This window comes from Cyanistes caeruleus, chromosome 5 (assembly GCF_971803275.1).
Source record: "Cyanistes caeruleus chromosome 5, bCyaCae1.hap1.1, whole genome shotgun sequence".
Classification (NCBI taxonomy): Eukaryota; Metazoa; Chordata; class Aves; order Passeriformes; family Paridae; genus Cyanistes; species Cyanistes caeruleus.
In genome coordinates, this window is record NC_141705.1 from 54,377,981 (window position 1) to 54,404,326 (window position 26,346).

The window sequence follows — 26,346 nt, forward strand, 5'->3', positions numbered from 1 at the left end:
TCCTCTTTCCTGCTGAGCCATGCATCCCTGCTCTGTGGGATCTGGCAAGTGCATTGCTGATGATTTGCTGTACCTCTTCATTTCCAAACACCTGAGGCCAATCCTTAGGTATTTCAGACAAGAAGGAAGCCAGATTGCTTGAAGGGAAGCATCCAGAATACCATCAGAATGAGTACATGGCACCTGGTGATCATCAGCAGCATTTTTCTTGTTGTGCTATTGCTCTCACACCTCATCTTTGTGTGACAGGATTTGTAAGAGAGGCATGGGAACTGGGAGCTCTCGAATCCCAGCCTCATTTCTGCTCCCTGCTTGCCATTTGGCTTGGAGCATGATATTCATAACCTTACACATCCGCTCCTGAAGGTATCACGAGGACTCATCAGACATCCACATTTATAAATAACAGCTTCTACACACAGTGTTATGTGGTTTGCAGTCAGCACAACAGTGAGCTTGGGAAGGGCAACACAGCCCTCTGATACATCCAAGGAATCCTGAGGGCCACTGCAAAGATGCCTTCCAAATAAATCTTGCCCTTGGAAGGAGACTCTAGGATGGATATGAGAGCTTCTCGTGTTTTTGTTTTATTCATGACATTCTCTCCCCTGCCCCATTTCTTACATGCTCTTTTAATATTGGGGGAAAAAAAAGATTGTAAAAATATATAATTATTTTTGTCACTAGAAAGTGCAAAAATTTGTTGAGATCCTCTCGCTATTTAATTTATCCTAAATATACATGCATGATATAAAGATCAGAGTGTGAGAAAAACATCCCTTCTTTATAGAGGAAGCATGCATTCAAAAAACAATTTTTCTGTAATAAATGTCTGCCTTCTTACAATATATTTTATAATCTGTCAGATACATCTTACATGTATGTGCAATAGGCACACATTCAAAAAGAGAGGGAATGCATTCATTTTTTACCCACATTTAGCCTGAAGTGGCTTCATTATTTATTACTTCAGTTTGCTGCTGCTGTGATTGAGAGCTGGAGAAAGGGAAGCCTCCAAGCAGGGATCATGGGAATATAAAGGGAATTGGCACTCACAAGTTGCTGAGAAAGTCTTGGGCTTGTGGCCCCATTTTGACTCCTATCAATGCCAAGTGTAAAATAATAGTCTGATTCAGAGCTAAATGCCATCTAGATTTCCCACTGAGTCCATTAATTCTCTTCTTTTATTGTGGCAGAAAGCATTAAATACCTCAGATTAGAATCAGGGTTTCATGCAGGATCTGTATTCCAATTACACAGCATCCTTTCCCAATGCAAGACATTGTATTGATTTGTTAGGGGGTAGGGGGATTATTTTTTTTTTTCCCTGCCAACTTAAAAAAGTAATTTATTCTTTCTTTCTTTCTTTCTAGATCAAATTGCAGATGTTTTTGTCAAGCTGCTTCCTATCAGAACTGCTGCATGAGCAAGGAGAGTGGTTGCTCATGAAGGAATGTGTGAGTAGTGGACCTGATTTCTCTGGTCAAATCACCTCTCTGCAGTCTTTGAGGATTATCATCACCAAGGAGTTCCAAAGTGACACCTGCTAGGCACTGTCTAGCTAATTATTTGAAGCTCTTCTGTTTCTGCTGAAGTTTTGGCAGCCAGCCTGTGAAGTATTGCTCTGAGCTGTGTTTCTACAATATAATGCTTCTAGGAATGAGACAAACTGCTTTTTCTAGCCAGTGCAAGAGACATTTGCCTCTCTACCACCATGAAAACAATATTAAGCAGCTGCTCAGTGCTGCTTTCTGAAGGCATTTCTGTCACTGATCAGCAGAATTTAATAACATCCAGATTTAATCCCTCAGACTCGAGCTGGGCTCCCAGCAGAGGCACAGGGAGTATCAAGGGGGTATTTTGAAATTCAAGTTCTCTCACAGGCAAGTGAGCAGCTGGAGCTACTCTAGGTTGAAATATTTAGCCAGGGCCAGATGAACAGATTTGACAGGACAGTGGAAAATTCTGCTTTAAAGTTTACTTTTTTTCACTTGGTTCTTCACTCTTGTAAGATGCCCGGTTCCCTCATCAATCCTTTTTTTTCTCCTTCCATTTGGCAAACCCAAGGTCTCATATGAGAAATGCAAGGAAAAGGACTAGTTTGGCTGGAAAGATGAGCAGTCTAGATGATGCTCAGAATGTCAAGAAAAGGCATCTTTGGGTGTACATCACCAGTTTCTGTGAGGGGGCATCATTCTGTAGCATCAATGAATTTCAGGGCAGAATGGGAAATTGCTCTGAATTGTGTAAAACAGCAGACTCGCCCTTCCAGGCTTTGTGGTCCCTGCTAGGAGGTAGACACCTCTGAAGATGGTCAATGCAGTGTTGTCCCAGGCTCCTAAGCTGGGTGCTTCCAGTGATGGTGAGAACCCTCCATGCCTCCTGTTCCACCTCATCCTTCTCTGCCCAGCTACAAAATAAATAAATAAAAAAATACTGGCACCAAAGTAAGTAAAAAAGACAAATGGCTGTTAGCTATTCCTCAGAAAATTGTTTCTGACTTGTGATGGAGAATGCTTGCTAAGGTGGGTGGGAAGAAATATACAGTCATGTAGAATTATTCATAGAGATTTGTATAAAACCCAATATATATGTTACCAAAAGTTGATCCTGTAGGACAGATGGTATCCCTGCTCCTGCTTTATTTTTTGCCCTGTAATTTTGACCCACAGCATGCTCTCTACAGCCTTCATCTTGCAGTCTATGCTCTACTCACTGCTTCCACAGCTAGCTATGTTTGCTCTCTTCTCAGTTTGTTCTCTCTTCAACCCTTCCAAATACTGACCACTCCTCAGCATTTGCTGTCAGCTCCCAGCTGAACCTCTTCACCCAGATCTCTGTTTCTCCAGCCTTTCAGGTGACCCTGTTTTAGGTCATGGTCTTGTTCCTACAGCCATCTTATTGCTCAATACACCTTAACTAAAACTAAAAGGAGCGCGTGCCAGGTTGGATGGGACTTCCCCTCACCTGCAGCATACTGTGAAGAGAACTCTGGAGAAACATCTCTCTTCACCTCAATGAATACATGAACAAATTCCAGAGTGGTGCTTTTTCAAGGTTTATTTTAACAGTGAAATAGTTTGCACAACTGACACCCTCAGCCAAGCAATGGTTGTTGCTTTTCACTCCTTACCCTGTAATAAATGCCCTTCTGGAAGGAACCCTCAGTCTCAGGTACAGTGCAGAGTTGTGTACCCTTTTCCCCCATAGCTGAAGCTCCTTGGCAGAGCAGAGCAGAGCCAGATGTCCTTTTTGGATTGAAAACAGGCTTCCTGGGGGAGGTAGCCCGGTCCACAGGCTATTTTTATGGGAAGGAGATGTGTAACTAGAGAAGAGTAAGACATGAACACCTCCAAGGTACCACATGAGGAAGGTAATTTTTTCATATATTTTTTAAATGTATCTGACTTTTTTTAAAATAAACCCACTATTTTTGTATTCTTTCCTTATTTTTGGGAATCTTAAAGACTACCTTAGACACCTCTTCCCTTGCTAGAAGTAGCTTGGTAAAGTCATGCCAGAACTTCAACACCCATGAAAACTTAAACTAGAGATGCCAAGAACCTACCTCAGCTGTCCCTCACTTGCCATATTGCTTAATCATTATTCTTAGAATAGTGAAGTGACTTCTCATCACTCAGAAATAAGCAAGGCTGTAGGTTTGGTTGGCAGAAGTAATTTATCCTTGTTTCCAAAACAAATAAGCAAATCTGCATAGCTTTCTCTTAACAGTTCTGAGCCAGAAGTTCAGCGGATAGCAGCTGGTATAACTCCCTGGCTTTCACTGGAGCTGAGACAATTCCCACTGGCTGAATAATGAATTGTCTTGAGTGAATGAGGAGTGATCAAAGAAAGATTTGGTTTCAGTAATGTAAGATTACAAATGATGGATCCTAGTTTAGGATTTATTTTTTTCCTTTTGGTGTCAGCTATGTATGGGTAGAGAGACTTTAGCCAGATTGCTGGGCTTTTGCAGCCATTTATTTTTTCCCCCTGAGCTTGTGTTCCACCTGCAGATGCTGGTCCCTGAGAATTTTCCCCCAAAGAAATAATAAATTCAGCATTCAAACTTATCTCAGCAGTAGATGGCACTGCGGGGACTGAAACCTGAAAGGGAAAAACCAAGACTCAAATTTTGCTCTCGGAAAGGACTGTCAGGATTATAATTGCTATAAAATATCCCATACATGCAGGTTACCCTAATAAGCACATATTGATTATAAATTGTTTCCATAATTGCAATTTTAATGTGTGGAGGTTCTAGGGGCTTTGCACATGCTGTCCTGTGGAAGGAAAAGGTTGCATGACTGTGAGCAAATGGGAAGTCTACTAGCAATTAAATTTTGACTTGTGTATTATTTATCACAACACATACCTTATAGCTAAGCTTTTTTTGAGCGTTTATCTGGCTTAAAAGGTAATGAAGGAGCTTTCTATTGTGGGAAGCATTTGATTTATCGCCTGCAAAATATTCTTGCTCTTACATAACAGGATTACACTGAGTTCTTTTCTAGGCCTAATCTCTTTTAGGTATTGTTATAAAATGCTGTTATACTTTCTTTAAGGCATGAACATGTGTAGAAGTCAGATGGACAGTTAATTGAATGTGCTGTATCTCTTTGAGAAAAGCTGAGAGAGAGAAGGGCTCCCATGATCTAATCCCACAGAAAGCAAGGTGGCTTCCCATTATAAAGGTGGGCTCATCCCCACCCTCACAAGAGACCTCCATTTGATTTCAGATTCAAGTGATTCACCATCAACTCGAAAGCAAGCCATTCTCACAGCTCAGCTCCAAACCTGCAAGGTGCATTTCCATCAGTGTGGGTAATTTTGGGGTGATCCCAGCCATACTACTGATGTGTTTCCAGGTGCACTGGCAAACCAGCGTCTCTATCCCACGAGAGCATTTCCTGCTTGGGTGCTTCAGCAGGGCATCTAGAAACCAGGGGCCAGAATGTACATCAGGGAGGGGATGTGCTTGCTGCCAGCGAGTCTCTGAAGGGCAAGAGCCAAATTTGGAGCCTGGTGGTGGTTACAGAGCCCATCACAGATTAGGGCTCACTCCATGTGAGTGCAGCTCCTCTGTCAGGAGCAAATGCTAAAATGTTTGTGGTGGGGTCTCATCGACATCCCAGGTCAGCACCTCTGTCTCCTGCATCTTCCATCTCAGTACAGAAGATAATGGCTTTCCAGGGGGAGATTTCAAACCACAATGGCCAAACTTGTGAAGTCCCAGGGTGGAACTGACAGAAGTTTATAGCTGAGGAAGCTTGGAACCTGCAGCTGCCGTTAAGGGAATTGCTCTAGCACATCCTACTTTACCTTTGTCTTCCTTGTTGTTTATAAATAATAATCATTATCCCAAATTTTCATTTGAGATGCTCTTCCATTCTTCTGATTTCCCTGGGATTTTAGTCTTTGGGGCAGGAAATTAACACATCTATTTGGTCCTAAAAACCTCAAGTCCAAGGAGCAGCATATGCCTCCTTTGCAAAACCATACACAAAAGCAGAAAGAAGGATAAATGTACCTCTCTCTGTGTCATAATTGTCTGTGTAAGGATCAGGCCGTGCTAGTTCTTGGGAAGCAAGCATTGGTTTAGAAGAGACGGAGTAAAAGAATAAAAAGCTGGGAGAAAGTACTTCCTCATCTATAAAGATAATAAAATAAAAAAAACAAACATTGAGCAAGACATTCTTTCTGTGGTCCACCTCTGCCTGCATTTGCAGCTGCAACATGTGTGAAAACAAAAAGCACCACTTAGGGCAAACTCTTCCAAAATAAGATAATCTTATAAAATAGGCACTCAGACAAAAGGAAATAAAAGCAGTGTGCTCACTAATGATGTGAAAGCCAGCAGCTCTCTCTTCTAGGTGCTGCTTGCAGAAATCACTGGAAAATAAACAGGAAGCACTGTTGCAGGGATTAATCCTGCACTGACCAGGGGTTTAGCTGGGCATCCCACACGTGCTCACTAGCACCACTAGGCTGAACACCAGTTTTAGGGTTGCTCATCTCATACCTTTTCCATCAATGTTATCCATCCCTTTTCCATCTCTTTGCTGCTCATCTTTATTTGTGAGGGATGAAGGGCTGCTCAAGGAGACGGGACATTTTCTACCAGCTAGGACATCCAAAGTGGACATTTTATTCTTCCTTCTTCTATTTTTTCTTTGCTTTTCAGTCTGTGAGCTTCTGAAATTGGGAAAGAGGCATTTTTATGTGACAAACATTGCTGTTATTTAACAAAAACAAACAAACAAACAAACAAAAAGGGGCAAAGCAAATCACCAAACATCATTCAGAGCACACACTGGTAACTTTTGTCATCATGCCAGCACACGATTAAAATAAAACCTGACAGAAATTACCTTTGAAAATAACTTACCATTTCCTCTTCAATCTTTTCATCTCCTTTCACTTTGTTTTGGTTGAAAAGCAACAATAGAATGTCAGAGGTGGGAGGAAAGACATTTTTGTGACAGAATTGTGGAATATGCAATGGCTTGGGGAAAAACACTTCTTGCCAGTCTCATTTCTATTCAATAACTCAGTAGGCTTTCCTATTTTTATGTACACATATACGTGTACAAATGTGCAGGTGGTGCCAAGGATAATTTTATCTGCATTTACAGAGCATTTCCTATTTTTCCTTTGTCATCCTTGTTGTTTATAAATAATAATCATTATCCCAAATTTTCATTTGAGATGTAGATCATGCCAGGAATGTAAAGATGATGGCAGCTCGTTTACCTGTGATCTTAAAAGAAAAACTGAAATGTTCTGCCCTTGCATTGTGTTGCAAGAAGAAAAAGAGCGTAGTGTTGTTGCCTTGTTTCTGTTTTGGATTTCCCCTGCTTCCAAAGGAATAAAGGGACTGAAGCATTAAAGGCAGCTGGGTAGCATGCAGTTGTTGTTCCCAAAGAACAAAGCCTTTCTTTTAAAAGATTTTAATGTGTTTTACCTGCATCCATCCATCTCCCACTCTCTTGTTCCTCTGTCTGCCCTAAAATTTCACAGCAATATCTTACACAGAGGGAGCTTCACTAAATATCATTTCAGACTGGATTAACTCAGCCAAGATCTGGAGCAACACATGGGTTTTCCAGGTGTGGAGATTCAATCACTTCTTTTGCACCCATTTATCAGACCAAAACCTAACCAGGGCGCTCAGATGGCTGCCAAAACATTAACTTGGAAGTCTTCATATATATATGTATATGTAAATATACATTTTAGTTATCTTTACATATTATATATAATACAATATTTTATATAATACATTATTTTTAATATCTATTATACTTTTGGTTTTGTTTTTTTAATACAGAACACAGTTTTAAGGTTAGCAGCAATCTAAACCCAAATATTTTAATTTCATGGTGCCCTGGACAGAAGAAAACGAGCGTGAAACCTTTCCTTTATTCATTTACAAAATTCTACCCTGGAGAATTCTTTTTGATTTTAGTGAGGTTATTCCTGATTTACAGGAGGAGAGGGAGGTAGAGGAATGTCCAGGGTGAGTGTCTCTGGTGGGGTTTTCCTTACTGTCCCTGGCACATCCTCCCCATGGAGCAGTGGGATGATGGATGGGACCTATTGACTGTATGGGGAAACAAACGTAGCTAATGGCTTTGAATTTGCTGGCAGATGTTTTTGGTGAACTTGTTTTCACTTCTGGTGATCTCCTTTACACAATTTTATCTGTGATTGTTCACATGCATCCACTCCTTCCCAGTGGTAATTGTGATTCAAGGTGACCTCAGCACAAATCAAATCCACTTCCAGCAGCACGGTCTGGCCAGTTTAGCAGTGACGGGCCAGATGTTGGTGTAGGTATGACACTAACTGCTGTGAGACCCCCAAATCTACCAGAACACCTGGAAAAAGTATTGCACCCTCAGCATGAGTGCTGGCAAACACAGACCAAGGGATATTCTCATAACCCACCACCACTCTGTCCCCATGACTTATCTTGTTGCCCCTTGGATGGGAACTGTTCAAGAGGAGCCAAGACAAATGAAGAGGATCTAATTCCTCGAGACAAAACTAGAGTCATGTGCTAAGCAGTGCTTAAACACTTAAAAACACTTTTCCTACATCCCCAGCTATGAAAAAAGCAAAAGTTCAGCCCAGCCATAGGTGCAGTACTGAAAAAGCCCAAACATTGGGACTGGCAGACTCAAAAGTAACTGCATATGGCACCTGAGCCCACAGGTTCACACATGCTGGGCATCTCTGCACTGCCAAGTCCAGTTCTGGTGCAGACAGTCAGCAGACTTATCAGTCCTCACACTGATGAGGAGCTGGATACCAGCTGGAACAGTCCACCCTGGATCTGGAAAGCTTTCAGAAAGTTTTGCCTGAAAGGCAACATCTTCAATGTATTTTATCTATATAAATATAATAGATAACAATAATAAATATGATGAATGTATTAATTTAGGAATTGCAACAATTCAAGGTGAAGATACAAGCAAAGCAGACAGTCAGATTTCGCTGTGCTCAACTAATAATCCTTTCCCACAGACTCACTTATAAGAGCAGATGGGACTCTCTTCTGCCTTGAATGAATTCAGCTTTTGCTGACAGTGAATGGGGATTTTATCACTGATAGCAAACAGGAATACAGCTACATCAGTTTTAACTAATCTTGCTCATGATGGACTCAAGTGCAAGTGCTCTCCATCTTAGTCCCACAAGCACTGAAAGGTACTCAGTAGAGCCTGAAGGTCAGGGCTCTTTTAGCACTGACCAGCTATTACAGAGCCTAACCACCCTGCTCACAGACGACTGCAGAGCCAGTTTTACATAAGACAAATAGCAAAACGCTGAGCCTTTGGCTTATCACTTTACCTCGTTTCCTCATGTCCCTGCATCTGTAACAAAGCAGGGGATAATACACCTTTCCTGCATCCATCACCTGCTGGCTCTCGTGGCTCTTGCCCAACCCATCTAACAATCCTGGCACCTGGCCTCCCCTTCGCTACGGTGGCCTCTTTTGTCACTTGTCAACTAATTAGACCTCGCAGGCACATTACCAGCGTGGGCAGACAGCAAGGCCTAGAACAATTACAGTTTCTATTTTTTAAAAAAAGCTACCAGATGTTTACTGAGTCTTATCCAAAGGGATTTAATGGCAGCCTCAGCATGCTCCCAACAGAACAGCATCTGCAAGTCTCCAAACAGTGTGATTTCATTAATTCCTCAACAGGCTTAGGTTTCTACCTGGGGCCCAGATTTTTCTTGTTTTTCCTCCAAACACTGTGACAGATATAAAGAGAGGGGGATTGCCACTCATGCCACATTGCAGCATCCTTGGCAGCTAGAACATTTTGCAAAGTTTTAGTGAGTCACTTCTCCCCAGTATCAGAACCCTAGTGAAGGATGCCATTGAATTTTGGGACTGGCAGGATATCAAGTTTTTTATGAGTGTTGAATTGCACCTGCAGGATGAGACACTAATTGGAATTATCCATTAAAAAAAAATAAAAAGGCTAGAAACTAATATGAAAAAGGTTACAATCACTAAAGGATGTGGTGGTGAAGGAGGGAAAGGTCACAAGGCATATGGCAAGGTTATGATCTGTACAAATCCTTCAGTCTAGTTCATTAGCAAGGCAGCTCATCTCCACTAATGGTGCATTATTACCCATTATTGTGAAGCAAGATTAATCAAGAAGTGATCAAAAAAGAAAGAAAAATAGAGGCATCTGTCTGTAAAGTTTTACCACTGTACACCAGTCACATGCCAAATCTGTGATCCCAGGGCTCCTGACCATTCCCAGTCTCCAGGAATTTAACATTCTCCATGCTTGACCCGTAAGCTCGGACTTCCCAGTGCTGGCTACTGCAACATAGCACGGATGATTTATGAAGTTACACTGGCTCAGGAAGCCCCTGTTTGTCCACAACAGTGTTCACACCTCTGTTTCAGGCCAGGGGAGACCGAGACCAGACTCATTCCGGCAATATCTGCTACAGCAGGGCCCGGAAAGCTGGTACTGCTCATAAATCACTGCGTCAAGGGGGAGGCCTTTATCAAGGCAACCCTCTTGTCTCTTCTGTATCTGATAGCCATGATTCTGCAATAAAGGCAGAAATAGTGTTGACTTCCACAGTAATTTACTACAGGGAAAAATCAGGTAGTAGGTTCAATACAAACTTGACAGTTATAACTAGCACTCAGCTGTGTGCTGAGGAAGATTGACCTTCTTACTCCACAGGAAAGGACGACAGGGTGGCTTGTGGTGTTTTCCTCCTATTCCTCATCTGTCACTGCCCTCCTCGTTGCCTCCCAAGTTCTCTTAGATTTTACATATATAGCTTTTGGCACTTCTCTTTTCAACAGACTTTTGTCCAAGAGAAGGAACTAAAAAAACACCTCCCAAAGGAAGAATTGCCAGACAGCTTGCCAGAGACAGAGATCTGTGATTTCTGGGACTGGCACGAGACAGAAAGAGAGTGGTGGCATCCTTAATGTGAAATGTGCATACAGAACAGGAATTCAGGGGACCAAGAGAACACTGCTAAGTTCAGGCATACCTTCCCAGTGGAGGACTGCTGAATACTTTACTGAAATTTTTAATTAACTTATTACAAGCTAGTGGTGATTAAAAAAAAAAAAAACAACAAAACTGTTCAGCAGCTGAAACGAAATTAAAGCTTACCTGCACACATCTTTTACCTGATGCAGTCTGATAACTGTGGGATACCTAGAGTAGAGATAAATGTTTTCCTCTCCCTTGATAGTCCCCCATAATTTCCTTCATCTCAGCACCTTCTCTCTGCTTGCCTCTGCTCCCTTAAAGTTTTTTTTCCATGTGGTGCCTCTGGCAGCACAGAAAAACTGGAAAAGTAATATATATAGCCAGAATGCATTCCATACCCTGCTGACTACTGCAAAGAATATTTTTCCAACATATCTGTAAGACACAGTTTGCAGTATTAAAGAGAGGGAGGTCCTCTACAGTCAGAACATTGTGATGGGAATTACACATTTTGATCCACTGGTGCTCCACAGACTTATGTGTCTCCATGCAGACTTGGAAAAAGACAGGCAAAAGCTAAAACATGAGCCACTTTCAGACAGTCTGTAGGCAGAACAAATGAATCACCTCTTTTACAAGATGATTCAGAGGTAAACGTGGATGGACACGCCTCCTTGGATGGGGGAGTGTCAGCACAGCAGGACATGGTGCATTTGATGCTTTGCATTCCAGAGCAGGAGAGAGAGGATGCCCTGGGCTCCTGGAGTGCTGCACTACCTGATGTAAAACAGCCCCACACGGTGAAAAAGCCAAAACTGTGCCCACCCCATGCCTGGGACCGACCTTGGCACATTAGGAAAAGTGATGACCCAGCTGTGCTTGGCTTCCAGCACAGGACCCTGGACAGTTTTTGGCCTGGCAAAAAGGCTTTACAGCAGACTCAAAGCAGGGCCAGGTTTTTTTCTCCTGTAAATGCTTAGCTGTTGTTTGGGGACCAGCTTTTGGTATCCCATTTCATTTAGAAGTAAAGAGACACTGAAATGCTGCAGGCTCAAGCTCTCTTCTTCTGAAGAGGTTGTGATGGGAACAGCAGCTTTCAGTGTCTGAAACTGTCTAGGAAAGGAAATACAAAGTCATCCTTTTCCTCAATCTGTGGTTTGACATCTTTCCTTTTCCTTTCTTTTCTTCAGAGGCTGAACCCTGGACTCTTTTGCCACCCTTGAAAAGAAAGGCTCTTCAGAAGATCATCACAACCCCTACAACTCTCCTCAGCTCCCAATGTGATTTCTTCAGCTGATGAATTCAGGGAACATTGCAAACAGTATCGCAATGGCTGCTAACTCTGTACCTACCTCCTTGAAGACACTGAGGTGCTTAAGGAGCCCCTCTTCATCTCTTCCACTACTAAAAAGAGCTTGTGTGACAGCTTGCAAGGAGAGCAGAGTGCAAGGAACCAGCAGGTTGGCACTAGCAGCTCATATCCATCACACAAGCTTTACAATGCGAAGTTAACGGTGGGGAAGCAGAGAACTGAAAATACTCTTTGAGAACTAAATCCCTCTCAGCTCAATGCTGGCAAATACATATATCTCTGAATTGTGACAAAGGGCCATCTATCCTCCTCTTCCTCTTCCACGCCAGCACAACAGAGGGCTGGAGGCATTTGAGCCGATCTGGTTTCAGACATCTAAGAGCAGAAGTGCCCAAGGATCTACAGTCAGTGGAGAGAACGGGTACTCTCAGTGGAAACTGAGCCCAGCTGGCTTTGGACCCATCTCAGGACAGCGTTGTAACCCTCAGGAGGGACTGGTCTCACCACTGGCTGGGTCCCCTCACATGCTCCCTAATGCAGTAGGAGCTCTGCAGCCCTTGTAAGGTCTTGACACTTCATCCACCTGCCAAAGCAAGCCGGCTGAAAGCCTTGCTCTTCAGAGTAAATCAAGAAAAAATGAATGTAGAATTGACACCAATAGCAATTTCAGAGGAATGGTGTATTACTAGCAGTGTTATTGCTTCCACTGCCTTTATTAGAGTGTATACACAGTGTGCAATAATGTAATTAGATTTCACAATGTGTAATAATGATTTTTATGCAATGCAACAACTGAGCATTAGAGAGGGGAATTGGTTCCCATTACAGAGCCAGCACGAATCTTGGGCCAATACTTCATACCTGACAGTGCATCTGTTGGGTCTCAGGTCTGGGCTATAATCCAGTAAAAGCTGGAGGACAGCCTAGTGCAGGGTTTTTTCCACAGTGACTCCAGAAATGCCTCTGTGCTTCCTCTTGCCCCATGCCTTCCTGTATGGGCAGCATCGCCAGAATCCAAGAAAACCCACTGCACAGCTCCTTCACGACTGGAATGCTCACAGGAGAAGACAACCCCTTTTAGCAGAGTAGAGGTTTTAGAGACCTAGAGTATCTTTCTCTACTTTGGAGAAAACTATTTAGGAGCTGAGGTGCACCCACAACACAGGAGCCTACCCAGGTGAGAAGAAAATCAGCAGCACAGCCTGAGAGGAATGAGGGAAGATGAACAACCACTGGCCTGGGGACTACATAGGGCCCATTACAGGGATAATAAGGACACAAAAGGTAGAGGGATATTAAAAGTGCTCCTGATCCACATATATTCACTGCACCCAAGTGCAGCTGCTGACATGTGAGTGGACTGACAATGAGCTTGGCACAATTTATCCCTTAGCACAGATGGGGCCAAGTAATTTCCAGCATCACGTCTCCCACTTCAGCCCCTGGTGACTGGGCTGGAACACTTGTGGCATGTGCTAGAAAGGGCACAGCAGTGGCCACCCAGCATGTCCTGCAATGCAGTGGAGAGCAACAGCAGAAACACAGCCCTCGGCTCCAGCACATCCTGAGCTTGGCTTAACCCTGCCTGGACAAAGGCACCCCAAAGCATTGTGACTTGCTCTTGAAATCCAATTGTGACAACAAACATTGGATGCCTTCAGAATAAATAATTTTCACTTTCCCTCTGAGTGGATTTGTTTTAAATGCCACTTACTCTGTCTCTGCCATTAATGAGCACAAGTTGACCCACTTATTCTCTGCTGCATTTTCCACAGCAAATCGTGACTTTATTGCAAAGGTACAGAATATTAGAGACACAATTTCATTGGCAAGATTTTTTCACTTGTGAACCCATTACTATTTTCCCTGAACATTTTTTTTCTCCCTCATCTTGCTAGAATAGAGAATTGCTCTTTTGCAGGTCTATTCTCACTGCTATTCCCCTGGCTTGAGTGAAATATATATGAGATGACTCAGAGTTTGAACTCTCAGTATATGTTTCTAATACAAAGTCTCCGTGCGTCTGGGGACTTAAGACAGATATTTAATTTTAGATAAGAAATACTGGTGACATCATGCCTTTGATTTCTTTGCTGGATATCTGTGCAGCCTGCACATGGCGAAGCTGTTCAGCCATAACAGCTTCATTGCTTTTAGGAAGCTGCTTAATATTCAGCAGAGGTGCAGAGCAGCAGGCAGCCACTGGCCCTCACGGGTGGGGCTTAGGGAGAGCACACCACACAATAATACATATGCTATGGTAAATAAAGGATATTGCGAAGAAAACGGGGGTCTCCAAGTCTCATTTTTGTGCAGCTGCTGCATCCCCAGGACAGCAAAGCTCTAAGCAGGGCACATCAGCTTGAGGGTCAGCTACCCTTACCCCAAGGCCACCTTGCAGATGTTGGTTTATGCCCCCTCAAAACACACACTGGAGAGGTTTAATTTAGCTTCGCCATCAGTGACTTTAGCTTCCCACAGCAGCAGATGCTGGCAAGTGCATCCAAGCAGAAGGAAGCATGCACATAACAGCTTCATTTTTAGCTTTACAGATGAAAAAAAAAATTAAAAAATAATAAAAAAAATGGCACGTCTTCATTTTATTTTGAAACATGACTAAAAGCTCGTCTGCATGGAGGGAAGCTTGAGAAAAAAATCAGACTCCTGCAGCAACACCTTTTAGTCAAGACCATTTTGATGACATTACGGTGACAAATATTCAGCCCTTCCTACAATTTTATACCTTCCTACACAGCAGGTGTTATCCAAGAAGATCTAGGAGAGCTATTAGCATGGATAAACAGGGTGTAAGACAGGAAATAAAACTTAATTGCTGAGACACGAGTCAAACTGCCGTACTTGCACATCAACAGAAACACTTAGCATGTGGGGTGTCTTACCAAGGGGTCCAACAGAGCCATCATTCTTCAGAACTCCAGTCACTCTTGAAACATCTTCCTAAAGTTTAATCTCTAGTTCAGCCAGGAGTTATAAAATCACTGCAAACAATATCAGCTTTATCACTTTGGCCTGCAGGAAGGAAATCCTCCTCAGCACATCCCCTTGAGCTTGTTAAGGGGCCTCTGAGCAACTTCCACATGTGTTGCTGTTACTTCTCCAGTTAGGGACCCACGTTACATCCAGCTGGGCACAGAGATTATTAAAGCAGCTCCTAGCCCAACTTATGTTTACTTTTTTTTTTTTGTCCCTTGCCTTTGCCAGGTGCTTCTCCTGGTTGCCCTAAAAGAATAGTGACCAGACCTGTAGATTGAGTCGGTTTGGGCTGTAAAAGGGAAAGCTTAGGAGTGATGTAATTGGAGCCTTCTAGTACCTGAGGCAGCCAAAAAGAAACATGGAGAGGGACTTTTTGCTGACACCAGTTCTGCAGCGATGGGTTCAATGGTTGTGAGGCACAGCTACCCCTCAGCATCACTATCTTGTGATCCCATGATCTTGAAGATACAGCCCAGCGTGCTGTCATGCAAAGTTTACTCCCCTTTTCAAACTGACAGCTGGCAAGTAATTTTCCAGGCCTACCTAATACTGTTGTAATTTTTTATGTTAATAAAATATGGTTGGGAAAAAAAAAAATCACAAGTGTGAAGTATGGCTGAAGACTCAGCAGGGGTGTTTCTGCAGTTCCTCAGGGAGCCAGAAATTCCTCCTGACCCTGAAACAAGAGACTGTAGGTGACAGGCTTTTCTTGTTTTTTCTTTTTTTTTTTTTTCTTTCTTTCTTTCTTTGAGCTGTGAAACAGCATAATATCTTACTAAAGCTCATTGTACATCACCTCTCTGGTGTATTGGGTCAGGGAGTCCGTGGGTTAATCCTGTGATGGGTAATGAAACATTACTTATAACTACATTTAAGACTTCACCTCTTCATTGCCCTACATAGTGCCACTTGCTGTATTACCTATGGTGAACTGCAGCACTCAATTCACCTTCTCTGGACACTACTTATTATTTTATAGGTCTCTAGCATGTCACTTCTTCTGTGCCTTTGCACTAAAAATATTTCTAAATGGCTCCTAACAGGAAAGTCTCTGCTTTCATTTAATAAATCCTTTATGTCTCCTTATTCCTTGGTCCCTGGGAGAAGCAGCGTGGTCCAAAGAAAACACATGCCATCGATTGGGAACCTGGGATTAAGCCTCCTTGGAATGTTATACCCTTAAACACGCATTGTAGCCCAGCCACTTTCCCAGCTGCAATGCACAGATGTTTTCCTTGCCCCCTTTGACCAGGCTTTCCGCAAGGGGATATGGTCCCTGTGACTGAGACACAATTTACCTGGAACTGGGATTTTCTTGTAAAACAAGGCAGCAGAAATCACCACTCATGTCCATGAGCTCCTGCCTCTGCACTGGCTGGTGGCTCCTTGTTGCTTTGTTAAACCTCCAGCAGCGTTTGTAAAGGTTGGGATATTTATGTTGACGTGGACACACTACCACTCAGATCTCCCATGTTAGGGTTGCATTGTTTTTATGTGAAATGTTGCAGCAGCTAATTGCAATTACCAGAAAGCATATACAAGAGAGCTTGTTGATTGCCAGTAGACAAAGACAAGATTTGGAAATCTTGGATTTTGCTATAGATGAAAGCCTATAAATTTTAAAATATAAACCACGTTATCGTTAACAATTTCCATTTGCGAACAAATTCTGCTAAACAAAATTGGCGGCTGATTAAGTAAACATTTATACATAAATAAAACAGTGAAGATCTCTTCAGTTGTTGAGATGCAGCCAGTTCAGTCTCTCGTAAATAATACAGTGATGAATTCTGGCGTTACAGTGCATGATAAAGCTACCTGGCCTCAAAGTCTTAGGCAAACTAATCCATACGCATGAATCAATCAGTTCATTTTAGTCATACCAGCGTTATATAAATGTCACCAAAATCAATGCCTCTAAGATATAACAGATTAATAAGTCCTCATGCGGTACATCTAACTGGGATGCAAACCTACAGCAGATAACTTCACGCTGAACACAGCTATACAAGTAGTTTGAATAAGTCATTTTAATAGAAAACTGAAGGGCAGGCCTGTAATGAGCAGGCGTGGATGAGAAAAAATCTGGTGCATTATTAATTTCAGACAATGCCGAGTTCTTTTTCATAATGTACATTTTATTAATGCTTTTTGTGATAGCTTTTCATACCGGTTCACCACCAGGAGTACAGTAATTACAATGTATTAAGATTCATTCCATGCCTGAGGAGTAAGGAAGTCCAGTTACGATATGGAAAGCAAGTGAAATGTCAATCGGTATTGACTCAGGGCTGGATTAAATCAAAACTCTGACGGGTGGGTTTGGTAACAGCACCTCCCACACACAATTTTCAGTGATTATCTGCCTCCCCCTCCTCACTGCTCATCTCCATGTGTGACCTGTGTGCCATCGATATGGATGCAGTGGATGGGATTCATCATTTTTATTAGGACTTGGGGTTGGTCTGGCTCATCTTTACAACTGTCAGTTGTGGGGTGTCAGCCTCTTTAGGGCTGGAGAGAGAGAGAAACATTGAAGGTTGTTGTAAACGCCTCCAAGAATAACTCTTCTGGACATAAAGGCAAGGGCTTAAGGTATGGGATGATGGGATTGTCTGGGGAGAGGAACTAACAGTGAGTGCTGCAATGAAAAAAAAAACCCCACGACTCAACCTAACCCAGGGGAGTTCTGCTTTTCTGCAATCTAGTAAAACCAGGGAGTATCTTCCTTCCTGTAATTACTGCCCCTATATTTTCCCCATGCTGTACCTCGAATCTCCCCAGAGTTAAGAAGCCTTGGGTTCAGGATTTAGCATTGCCCATTGGGGCCCTAGAAACCACAAGAATGGTCTCCTCATGTCTGTGAAAGATCATGAACTTTCAAACATTTTGGAGTTATTTATTTTGCTTAATACACTGGCTGACTTTCAGCACATTTCCAGGACAAAGTCAGGGTGTGTTGCTCGTCTTTCACTGTTTTTCTCCCTGGAAAAAAGGCTACCAGCCATCACTGGGGAGGAAACCACAGCCTCTCCAAGATGACACTCACCTTGCCTGGGGGCATTACACAAGGCTGGAGAAGCGGGCAAAGGAAGAGGTGTCCACATGTGGCAGATGAAAGCACAGTGCCTCCCATGCACTGGTTTAATACATAAATAAATGGCCTGATAAATATATAAATCACTTGGCACTGGCAGTTGTTAGGTGTTAATGGGAACACACACAGCTGGATGACAGGAGGTATTCAAGTATTCAAGTGGAAAAGATTATCCCTGCAGCTCACCTTGGACCACTGCAAGCAAATTACCACCCTAGATGCCCACACCCCTCAGGAATCTGAGGCAGCTTCCAATTTCTGTTGATTGCCTGCCCACTGCCCATTCCTTGCAAAGGTAAAGGGGCTTTGGCCCCGATGCTGTGCTAAATAGTGCAAGTTGTTTCTGCTATCTGGCTTCTTCATGGGGAAGACACTTGACCTTGGCACTGCATTCCTGCAAAATGCCAAGCTGAAAAGAGACTTCCGTGTCCAGAGAAAGTTATTGGGGATAAATTTCAAAAATACTTGTTTTCTACTCATGTATGGGCTTTTTTTTCTACTTTCAATTTCTAATTTCATTCTCTTTTCCTAATTTCCCTGCACTGCGTGAATCCGAACAGTTGGACTCAGAGTAAATAAGGCATAAGTAAGCTTTGGGTGATGAAGGATGAAAGGGAAACCCCAAAGCTCCCGTCCAAATTCCAGGAGGTGCTATCCTGCCAGTGCCCGTGCTGGAGTGCAGCCCTGTTGTGCTGGTGGTGTTTGCAGATGAGCACTGCTGTGCCACGGCAGGGTGGCAGAGAGGATGACAACTCAATGCAGAGCACAGATTTATCAGCTCTCACTCAGCTAACACCATCCCCCTGCCTGCCCAGCCTCATTCCCTGCAGAGGTGTGGACACTACTCCGCACTACTAAAGCTGGACCTAGCAGCGTCACTGATGACTCCTCGGATGTGTTTGGGCACGTAAAGGGCAGTACAACACACACATCCATTTTCTCTCCTCTCTCACGGACACAGCTACACGGACACAGGACCTGCAGCAGCCCCCGAACCACACACGCGTTTGCACAGACAGAGAACTGCACAGACAGGCACTGGCTGACATGAACACAGAACATGCCTAGGCATGCCTCCATTTACCCAGCCAAACAGTTGGCCCAACACCATTAATAAGCCTTCAGGGTTTGTTTTTTTCCTTTTCTTTTTTTTTTCACTAATGCTAAAAGCCTGGGGATCACCACGCTGATGGGGTTTGCATCCCTCTGATGATTTCTGCCCATCCCACCCTCCCCTGTCCCACAACTGCACTGAGCAGTCCAAGTCCTCTGTGGGCTGTAGCTGAGTATTTACACCAGCGGAGACCATGGGACCAGTGAGTTCACCCTGTTTCCAGGGTCTAGGGAGAAATGTCTGCCGAGTCCTCTGCTGGACAGTTCCATCCTCCTTCAGGTGCCTGCTGCACCTGCGGCGACGGCACAGCTTGGCCTCCAGCAGGCAGACCCCGTGGGCTCCCATGTATCCATCCCCAGCTGGGCTGATTGAGAAACGCTATCTTCAAGATACTAAGGCTCATTTTTTTTCTCAAAAAAATATTTCTATTTACACAAGACAATAAAATCAGAGCAGCTTTCACCCAAGAAGCTTTGGCCAAGTGGAGCTGCTGCTGGACACATGCGCTGGTCCCTGTTTACAAGCAACAGCTTCTCTTGACCGTACTCTGCTGGCATGTTCAGCTTCTTCTGGTGTAAGGACTACTTCTCTGTCCCTCTGGTCCTTCCCTTGTTGGCTCTTCGCACTGACAGGTCTGTATTTACAGCAGCAACCTGGATCTGGCAGGTTCCCCTTTATACAGCCCAGCTTGAGAGCATGGAGAGAGGCTCGGGATGGTGGATTAGACACACTCAGCCATCTTTTAAGTGTTACCGAGTTGCAAAGTCAATGTTTGGAGCAGGTGAAACTAATTTCTTATTACAGAAGACAATTTTCACCTGTTCTGCTCATCTTCAAAAAAGAGATGAGCGAGCACACGGCAAGGGCGCTTCCCAGGGTGCTGCCATGCACAGGGCAGAGGGGATCTCTGCCGGGCCGTTCTCTCCTTGGGGATGCAAGGGTTTGCTGAGGGTTTGGGCGAGGCCAGTTCCTCCAGCCTCTCCTGTTGTGCGATCCCAAGAGAGGGACGGGTGAGCTGAGGCACAGAGGAGCTGAGGTGGTGCACTGGCACGGGCTGGCCGGCGCTAGATGACACTGTCCTCCATGGTGACTCGCCTGAAGACCGGCTCCTGCTTGGGTGTCCTTCCGCCCTCTGTGAAAAACAAGGGGAGAGCAGGTAAATCCCCGGAGCAGGACCCTGCACCGGCTATTTTCAAGACCATTTCCATCCCCAAACAAAAGGAAGGCTTGCTCAGGGGAGGTGAATGTATTTATGGGTGAGCATCCCATTGGGAGTCTCCTCCCACCCTTTTTTGCTGAATTTGGTGCTACAGTTTTGCCTGGCTTTGGTCCCACATGAGCCAGTAGTTTGCAACTGGCCACTGCTGCCCACTTCTCTGCACAAGAGTGACACTGAGGTGCCTCTGCTCCTCTGTGTTTAGCACATCACTGAGCTGCAGCCACCAGTTTGTATCAGCACAACAGGGCTTGTTTGAGCAAACTGCATTTTCTGTTGTGTCCCCCCCCCGCCCCTTAGTAACAAATATTCAGTATAAATCACTGCAGAGTAAACAGATTTGTTTTGATATCAGACATTATCTGAAGGGCACTTTACATCCTGAGTGCTCTGCTTTACAGCTGCCTTTATAATCACTGCAGCCCCAGGGAGGAAAGCGCCTCCTTTCACAAGCTCGCGTTGGGAGGACACAGCCACACGCACTCTGGGGTGACCACATGCAGGCTTTTTTATATCTCAGGAAAATCTTAAGATAGGTTAAGAAGAATCAAGAGTCATTCTGGAGCCACTTTCTAAGCATAAATTGTTTCACTCTGTTTCTCACCCTCCCAAATATGTGTTGCTCTCTACGGTGAAAAAGGGAAAGTGGTGGGGGCAGAATTGGCAACTTTCCAGGTATCTTCCAGTTTAGACATTTTGGCTGAACTTTTGGGGTTTTTCTGAGGAGGAGGGACTTTCAGCATTTCCTTATTGCTCATCTCTTTTTTTTTTTCTTTTTCTTTTTTTCCTAAGCAGTGGGATGCATTTTCTCCTTTCATTTCCACTGCTGTTACCTCAGTGGGCTGCTTTGCATTACAGTACAAACTGCCAGCAGTGCAAAATGCCTGGGTGCACAGTGTGTAAAGAATAAAGAAAATAAAAAATCCCACCTATTTAATAGGTAGCACTCTTCCTGGCTGATATCAACAGCAGCTTAAGCAATGGGGCCTTTTAGCTCTAAGTCTGAATAAGCAAACAAGGAAGTGAGGGCAAGGTGACCAAAGGGCAGAGCTGAGGTGCTTGCACTGAACAAGAAACCCTCTTCTATTTATTAGGAAGGGACCCTCTCAAAGAAAACCCAAACCAAAAGGCTGCTTTGTGGAAAACCACTAAAACTTATCTTTTTTATTTTTTAGGTGAGGAAACCAGGGGCTAGCCAGAGCAGGCACCCGATTGCCACAGCAAAGCTTTTGCTTGCCTCAAACATGCCTCCCATCACACACGGTTCTAATTCCCCATGACCTTGCACTTCTCTCCAGCTGCCTACAGAAAGCACCAAAGAAACCTTTTTTGGAGTATTTCAGCCAGAGGACAAAGCCTTACCAGAAATTAGGGGCTTTTTATTTTCATTCCCTCCCAGCTTTTGTGCAACCAAGTCCTCAGAGATGCCTGGGGCAGTGCTTCTGCTTCCCAAATGGAATACCCAGACATCCTCCACCCAGTTTGTCGACTGCTTGGTTCTCAGTGTCCATCCTCCAAAGCCATTTTTCAGTGGATACTACCACAGACTTGTGCCCATTGAAAGGCGAAGCCTTTGCTGCTGGTAGGACACAAAGGCTGCAGGGCTCATGTCTGGAGTGAGGTTTCCTGCCACAGGGACCCAAATTTAATTCTCTCTCAGATGCCTCCAAGAGAAGTAGGAGAAGACAGGCTGAAAACAGTTTTATTACTGCCGTGATTTACCCATCAAGCACCCCTCTGCTGGAAATAATTTTTCCAAAGCTGCAACACAAGATGCAGTCCATTGTAAGTCTGAAATATCTGGTCATCTGTACAAATATTGCCACCACACCAGCTGAGGAGGTTGTGCAGCAGCTATGTTTATGTCTTCAAAGTTGCTGTTTGGGGTTTTAAGCAGCACTGATAAAATACCAAGCATTTGTTTCCAACACATAATAATTGCTCTGTATGCCAATATTTTTTATTTATTGAGGTTTTAGCTTGGGTTTTTACATGTGTACAGTGTATTTAAGGAGTGGAAATATAAGAAAAGAAAATATGTGGTGGGTAAAGAAATGAAAAGGCAGAAAATACTTAGGATGTTTTGTTGTTTTGGGTATTTTTTTTGTTGTTTTTTTTTTTTTTTTTTCTTGGCATTTTCCTGAAGGAGACTATCACCATCTCTCTGGCATACCGAATACAATAAACAGTAAGCACCTGTAAAATGCTATTTTGATGTGAAAAAGGAAGATTTCCAAGCAATCCTGGCTAGTCTCAGTATTTCAGCTTTAAACAGACTGCCTCTTGTGAGCTGGGACGATAAATGATCTGGTGTATGATCAATGCATCCCCAGGGCTTGCCAAAGCCTTTGGAAGAGCAAAACTGGCCCTAAGCCAGCTACCTGTGCTGAAGGAAACGTCCCCGAGTCCAGAAAGGGGAGTGCTGCTGCCTCCCAGGGGGACTGCAGGGCCCTCCCCTGACTGCACTGCTAACACCCCCCCTCCAAGGACAGCCACTGAGCAATCCAGGGCTGCCTTCCCTGGGAGCACTAATCACAGATTTTATCTGGCTCCAGCTTCACACTGCAGGATGTCCTCCACACTGTTACCAGAGAGCCTGCAACAACATGACATTTATATAATGTTCATGAGCCCAGACTATTTAAACCCTAAAATATTCATTAAATAAAATTTGCATAGAGTGTAGCTGAATGCAGCAGATAGCTAAAAATAAAGCACTTTTCTTTCTAAAGGTAAGCAGGAGATCAGGGTGTGACAGATGACCAAGCCTGTGCTCTTAGGCTTTCCTGAGACAGGTTTTTAATAAGATGAGCTATCCTTCTATCCCTGTTGATGAGGCAATTCTGCAGGGTATTACATTCTTCATAACCTAGTGAGATCAAGGGCACATGGGGGTGTGAAAGAGAGGCCAGCTGGTCAGGGAAAGGGGATGCAGGCAACAGGGACACACACAGACACACAGAAGGATTCCCCAGGATTCCTCCCCCCATCACCAGTTTCCCCTGGTCCTCTGAAGTATCTCACTGCTTACTACCTGGGGCAAGGGAGGAAGGAAAAAGATTGGTAAACAACCACAGATGTCAAGGAATTAAAAGGAATCAACAGGCAGAAATGAACAGGACCATGGCAAGCAATATTGCCTACACAGCGCCTCTAAAGGCATGTGTACCCGAAAATGAACACCTGCCATTCCCAGCAGCCCTCCAGCCTACATGGCACGCCTTTTGCCTTGTATTTCTCCTTCATGTTTCAGGGAGATCTTAGAGTCTCTTCTGGCTCTTGCAGAAAATGGGTGGGAATTGCCTGCTATAGTCAAAGTGTCCTTAAGCAGTAAGCTGATGTGTCAGCTCTTTATGGGGTGGTCTGCAATGGGACTACACAGGAAAAATAACCCAGTCCTGCACAAATTAGGAGTGAAAAAAGGGATTCATGACTTGTAAAGCATCCTAAGATGATTTTCAGGAAAATGCAAAGCATGGAGCCTTGCACTTCTCCATTCCCCCTCTTCCCACCTGCAAGAAAGGCCTTCTGAAGGGACAACTTAACCAGTGGATCAATATTAACAATTCTCACTCCAAACATGCCTGGCAGCTCATGCTTCCCAAAGGTGGCCCTGTGTTTCAGAAAATGGTCTGTGTAGTTGATGGTCTCATCAGATCAAGCACTACCTGTTTGCCTCTATTTTGTCTGTTTTCAGCTGAAACTGGGATGCTTGTTGCAGCTGAATGATGAAGCTTTAATCTTCTCCCTGTAAGGCAAATCTGGTTTGGTTTTCTTCGTTTTGTTTTGTTAAATGGAACTCTAGAAAAGATCCCTCGAGTACAGGGCTGATTATACCCTTCAACCCAGCCTACATAGTTATGTGCCCCAAGCATGAGTATGGATTTAACACCATGATCACTACTGCATTTTCATCAAGCTTTTTTTCACATTCTCGCCTTGGCTCAGCATTAAGAAATGCCTTAGAAGTTTTGCAGCTCTCCCTCATACCCCAGGAGCACTGTAGGCACCGAGGACTTAAGAGTGAGTTGATTTTCACATGCTGCCGTCTGCACCGAGGACACTGTCGCCAGTCACACTGAGCTACTTATCAACAAGCACCAACTTTCACCATGCCCATAATCAACTATCTGACAGAACAAAATCTGTTCTCAAAGGGAAGAAAATGCCAAAAATAATCTGTGTCCTGCTCCCCTTCATAAAACCACCCCCAGTATATTACAGTCTTAAAACATTTTTGGCTTAATAACATACTTAATAAAATTAGTAATATATATTTTCCCTCTATTTTGTGATTCAGCTGTTTCCTAAGCCATAAGAATCACAAACAGTGAATCCTGTGATGTCAGAACAGCCCAGGGACAGAAATAATCAGCTTGAAAATAAACAGCATTTTTTTGCAATAGAAGTGCTAATAGGCATGGGTAGGCTGGCAAAGAGAAGGGATGGAGGAGAGGGGGAAAAACAGCATCCACAGTGATAAACCTGAAATATGTAAAAGGGCTGGGGAAGAATGACCATTCAAAGTAAAATAAGTTGAAGATTTTTCAGTAGGACAAAACTATCCATCCCACAGCAAATCCACCACTGGTTTTGTTCTTGCAGAGTTTCAGAAAAACTGGTAAACACCGTGTTCATCACCTGCCTCCCAATTTACCATGATGATATTTGCTAGGGCATATCTCACCCTCTGCATGAACTCAATTCCACCATACCCCTGAAAAACTATTTTTTGAGTCTAATACAGTAAAAGAGTTTTTACTGTCCCCAAAATAAGATGTACCTCATTTATTTAAAGCCTCAGCAGCCTCTCTTCAGCTGCTACATGGATTGCTGTGACCACACAGGTGTGAATCACCTGCTGTACCTGCAAGAGTGGATCTACCATGCACTATCCACTTCCTTTGCTGCTGGCATGGAAAATAGAATGAAACAGGGAGGCAGCATCAAGAGAAAGAGCACAGCCTGGCTGGCTAGTGGCTGCTCTGCTGTGAAATCAGGTGATTCCCCAATATTCCAGTAGGAAATGCTCCCTTGCCAAAACCTAGGCCCAGCAAGAGACACTGCTGTGATCAGTGCTTGGTCCTGCATGGAGCTTCTTCCCCAAGATGTTTTGGCCAGAGTGGCTGCAGGAAGGACTCAGGTGACCCGAACCAGACTCTTCTGTAGGCCATGAATACCACCAAATCCCACCACCCCTGGTTCTCTTGCCCAACAAGACTCTGCTGAGAAGCACCAAGCAGCACTGCCCCCACGTGAGGACAACCCCAGGATGGAGTGGAACTGCTCCACTCATTTGCTGCTGCTGCTGCGTTTTTCCTCCAGCACTGGGAATACCTTGTTTAACATGCACCTCACCCACCTGCTCCAAGTCTTCTGGCTTTTGCCCAGCATGACAGGACTTGGATAGGCAGAGTTTAGATGGAAGCAACACCAAGCCCTTAAGCCCAGGCCGTTTTTACAAAAAAATAACAGAAAATTAATTACCGATTATATTCAGAGGTGGTTATTTTCCCTGTCAAGCTTTCCAGTCTATTTTGTGGCTTTCTGTATTCCTGATTGCACTCAAGGGATGTGAAGGGGGAGGCTGGAGGAGAGCAGCAAAGTGCCAGTGGGCCACTGGCAGAGGTGGGGCGGGAAGGATGTGGCCAAGGATGGTGAGGGCGCTTGGCGTATGCCCGGAGCAAGAAAATAAAGAGACAGCAAACAATGACCGAGAAGGCCTAACGGGGACTTGTTTTACTCTTTGACATGCTACCAGCAGTTTTTAATCTCAGAAAACCCAAATTAAAAAAAAGAAAAAAGAAAAAAGAAGAAAATTAAGAAAAGAAAATAATTACAATGATTAAAAGATAAGACACGTGAAACACTATACTCAAATCATCCGCGTGTCATTGGCTACTTTATACAGTAGGCACAAAACAGACCTAGAATCACCTGCAACAAATGTCAACCAGTGTTGCTCTTGCCCCTAAACAAGTACCACCAGCCTGATATTTCTAGTCAGCCACAGCTGCATAGCCTTTGTGCTTAAATTTCTCAGCTTAGGCCTCCTTTCTTCGGCATTGCTCACCGATGCCGTAAAGGAGTGGAGACTCATACTGAAGACATGAATGGAGAGAG

At 43.9% G+C, this 26,346-nt stretch overlaps 1 protein-coding gene and 2 long non-coding RNA genes across 6 annotated transcripts in view; 1 reads left to right on the forward strand and 2 right to left on the reverse strand.

Moving 5' to 3' along the window:
- Positions 1 to 1,347: 1,347 nt before the first annotated feature.
- LOC111928953 (uncharacterized) lies at positions 1,348 to 14,962 on the reverse strand. Of its 2 annotated transcripts, XR_002864392.2 has the most exons (5): positions 14,703 to 14,962; positions 6,023 to 6,195; positions 5,840 to 5,892; positions 5,531 to 5,650; positions 3,046 to 4,107 (listed from the first exon to the last, which is right to left on the reverse strand). It is a non-coding gene; the product is annotated as an uncharacterized LOC111928953 (long non-coding RNA). The 2 variants fall into 2 exon arrangements; XR_015287164.1 differs by lacking the exon at positions 5,531 to 5,650 and having other exon boundaries at positions 1,348 to 4,107.
- A 4,058-nt stretch (positions 14,963 to 19,020) lies between these two features.
- ADGRL3 (adhesion G protein-coupled receptor L3) overlaps positions 19,021 to 26,346 on the reverse strand; it is a 487,487-nt gene continuing 480,161 nt past the window's right edge. For 2 of the 3 annotated variants that reach the window (XM_086888938.1, XM_086888937.1), the window contains one exon: positions 19,021 to 20,139. In XM_086888938.1, the coding sequence (XP_086745064.1) occupies positions 20,072 to 20,139 (68 nt within the window). In that variant the 3' untranslated portion in view covers positions 19,021 to 20,071. The remainder of the gene's footprint in view (positions 20,140 to 26,346) is intronic. The other variant, XM_086888933.1, reaches the window with a different exon arrangement.
- Positions 19,848 to 25,245, forward strand: LOC111928803 (uncharacterized). The gene is made up of 2 exons (XR_002864320.2): positions 19,848 to 20,163; positions 21,399 to 25,245. It is a non-coding gene; the product is annotated as an uncharacterized LOC111928803 (long non-coding RNA).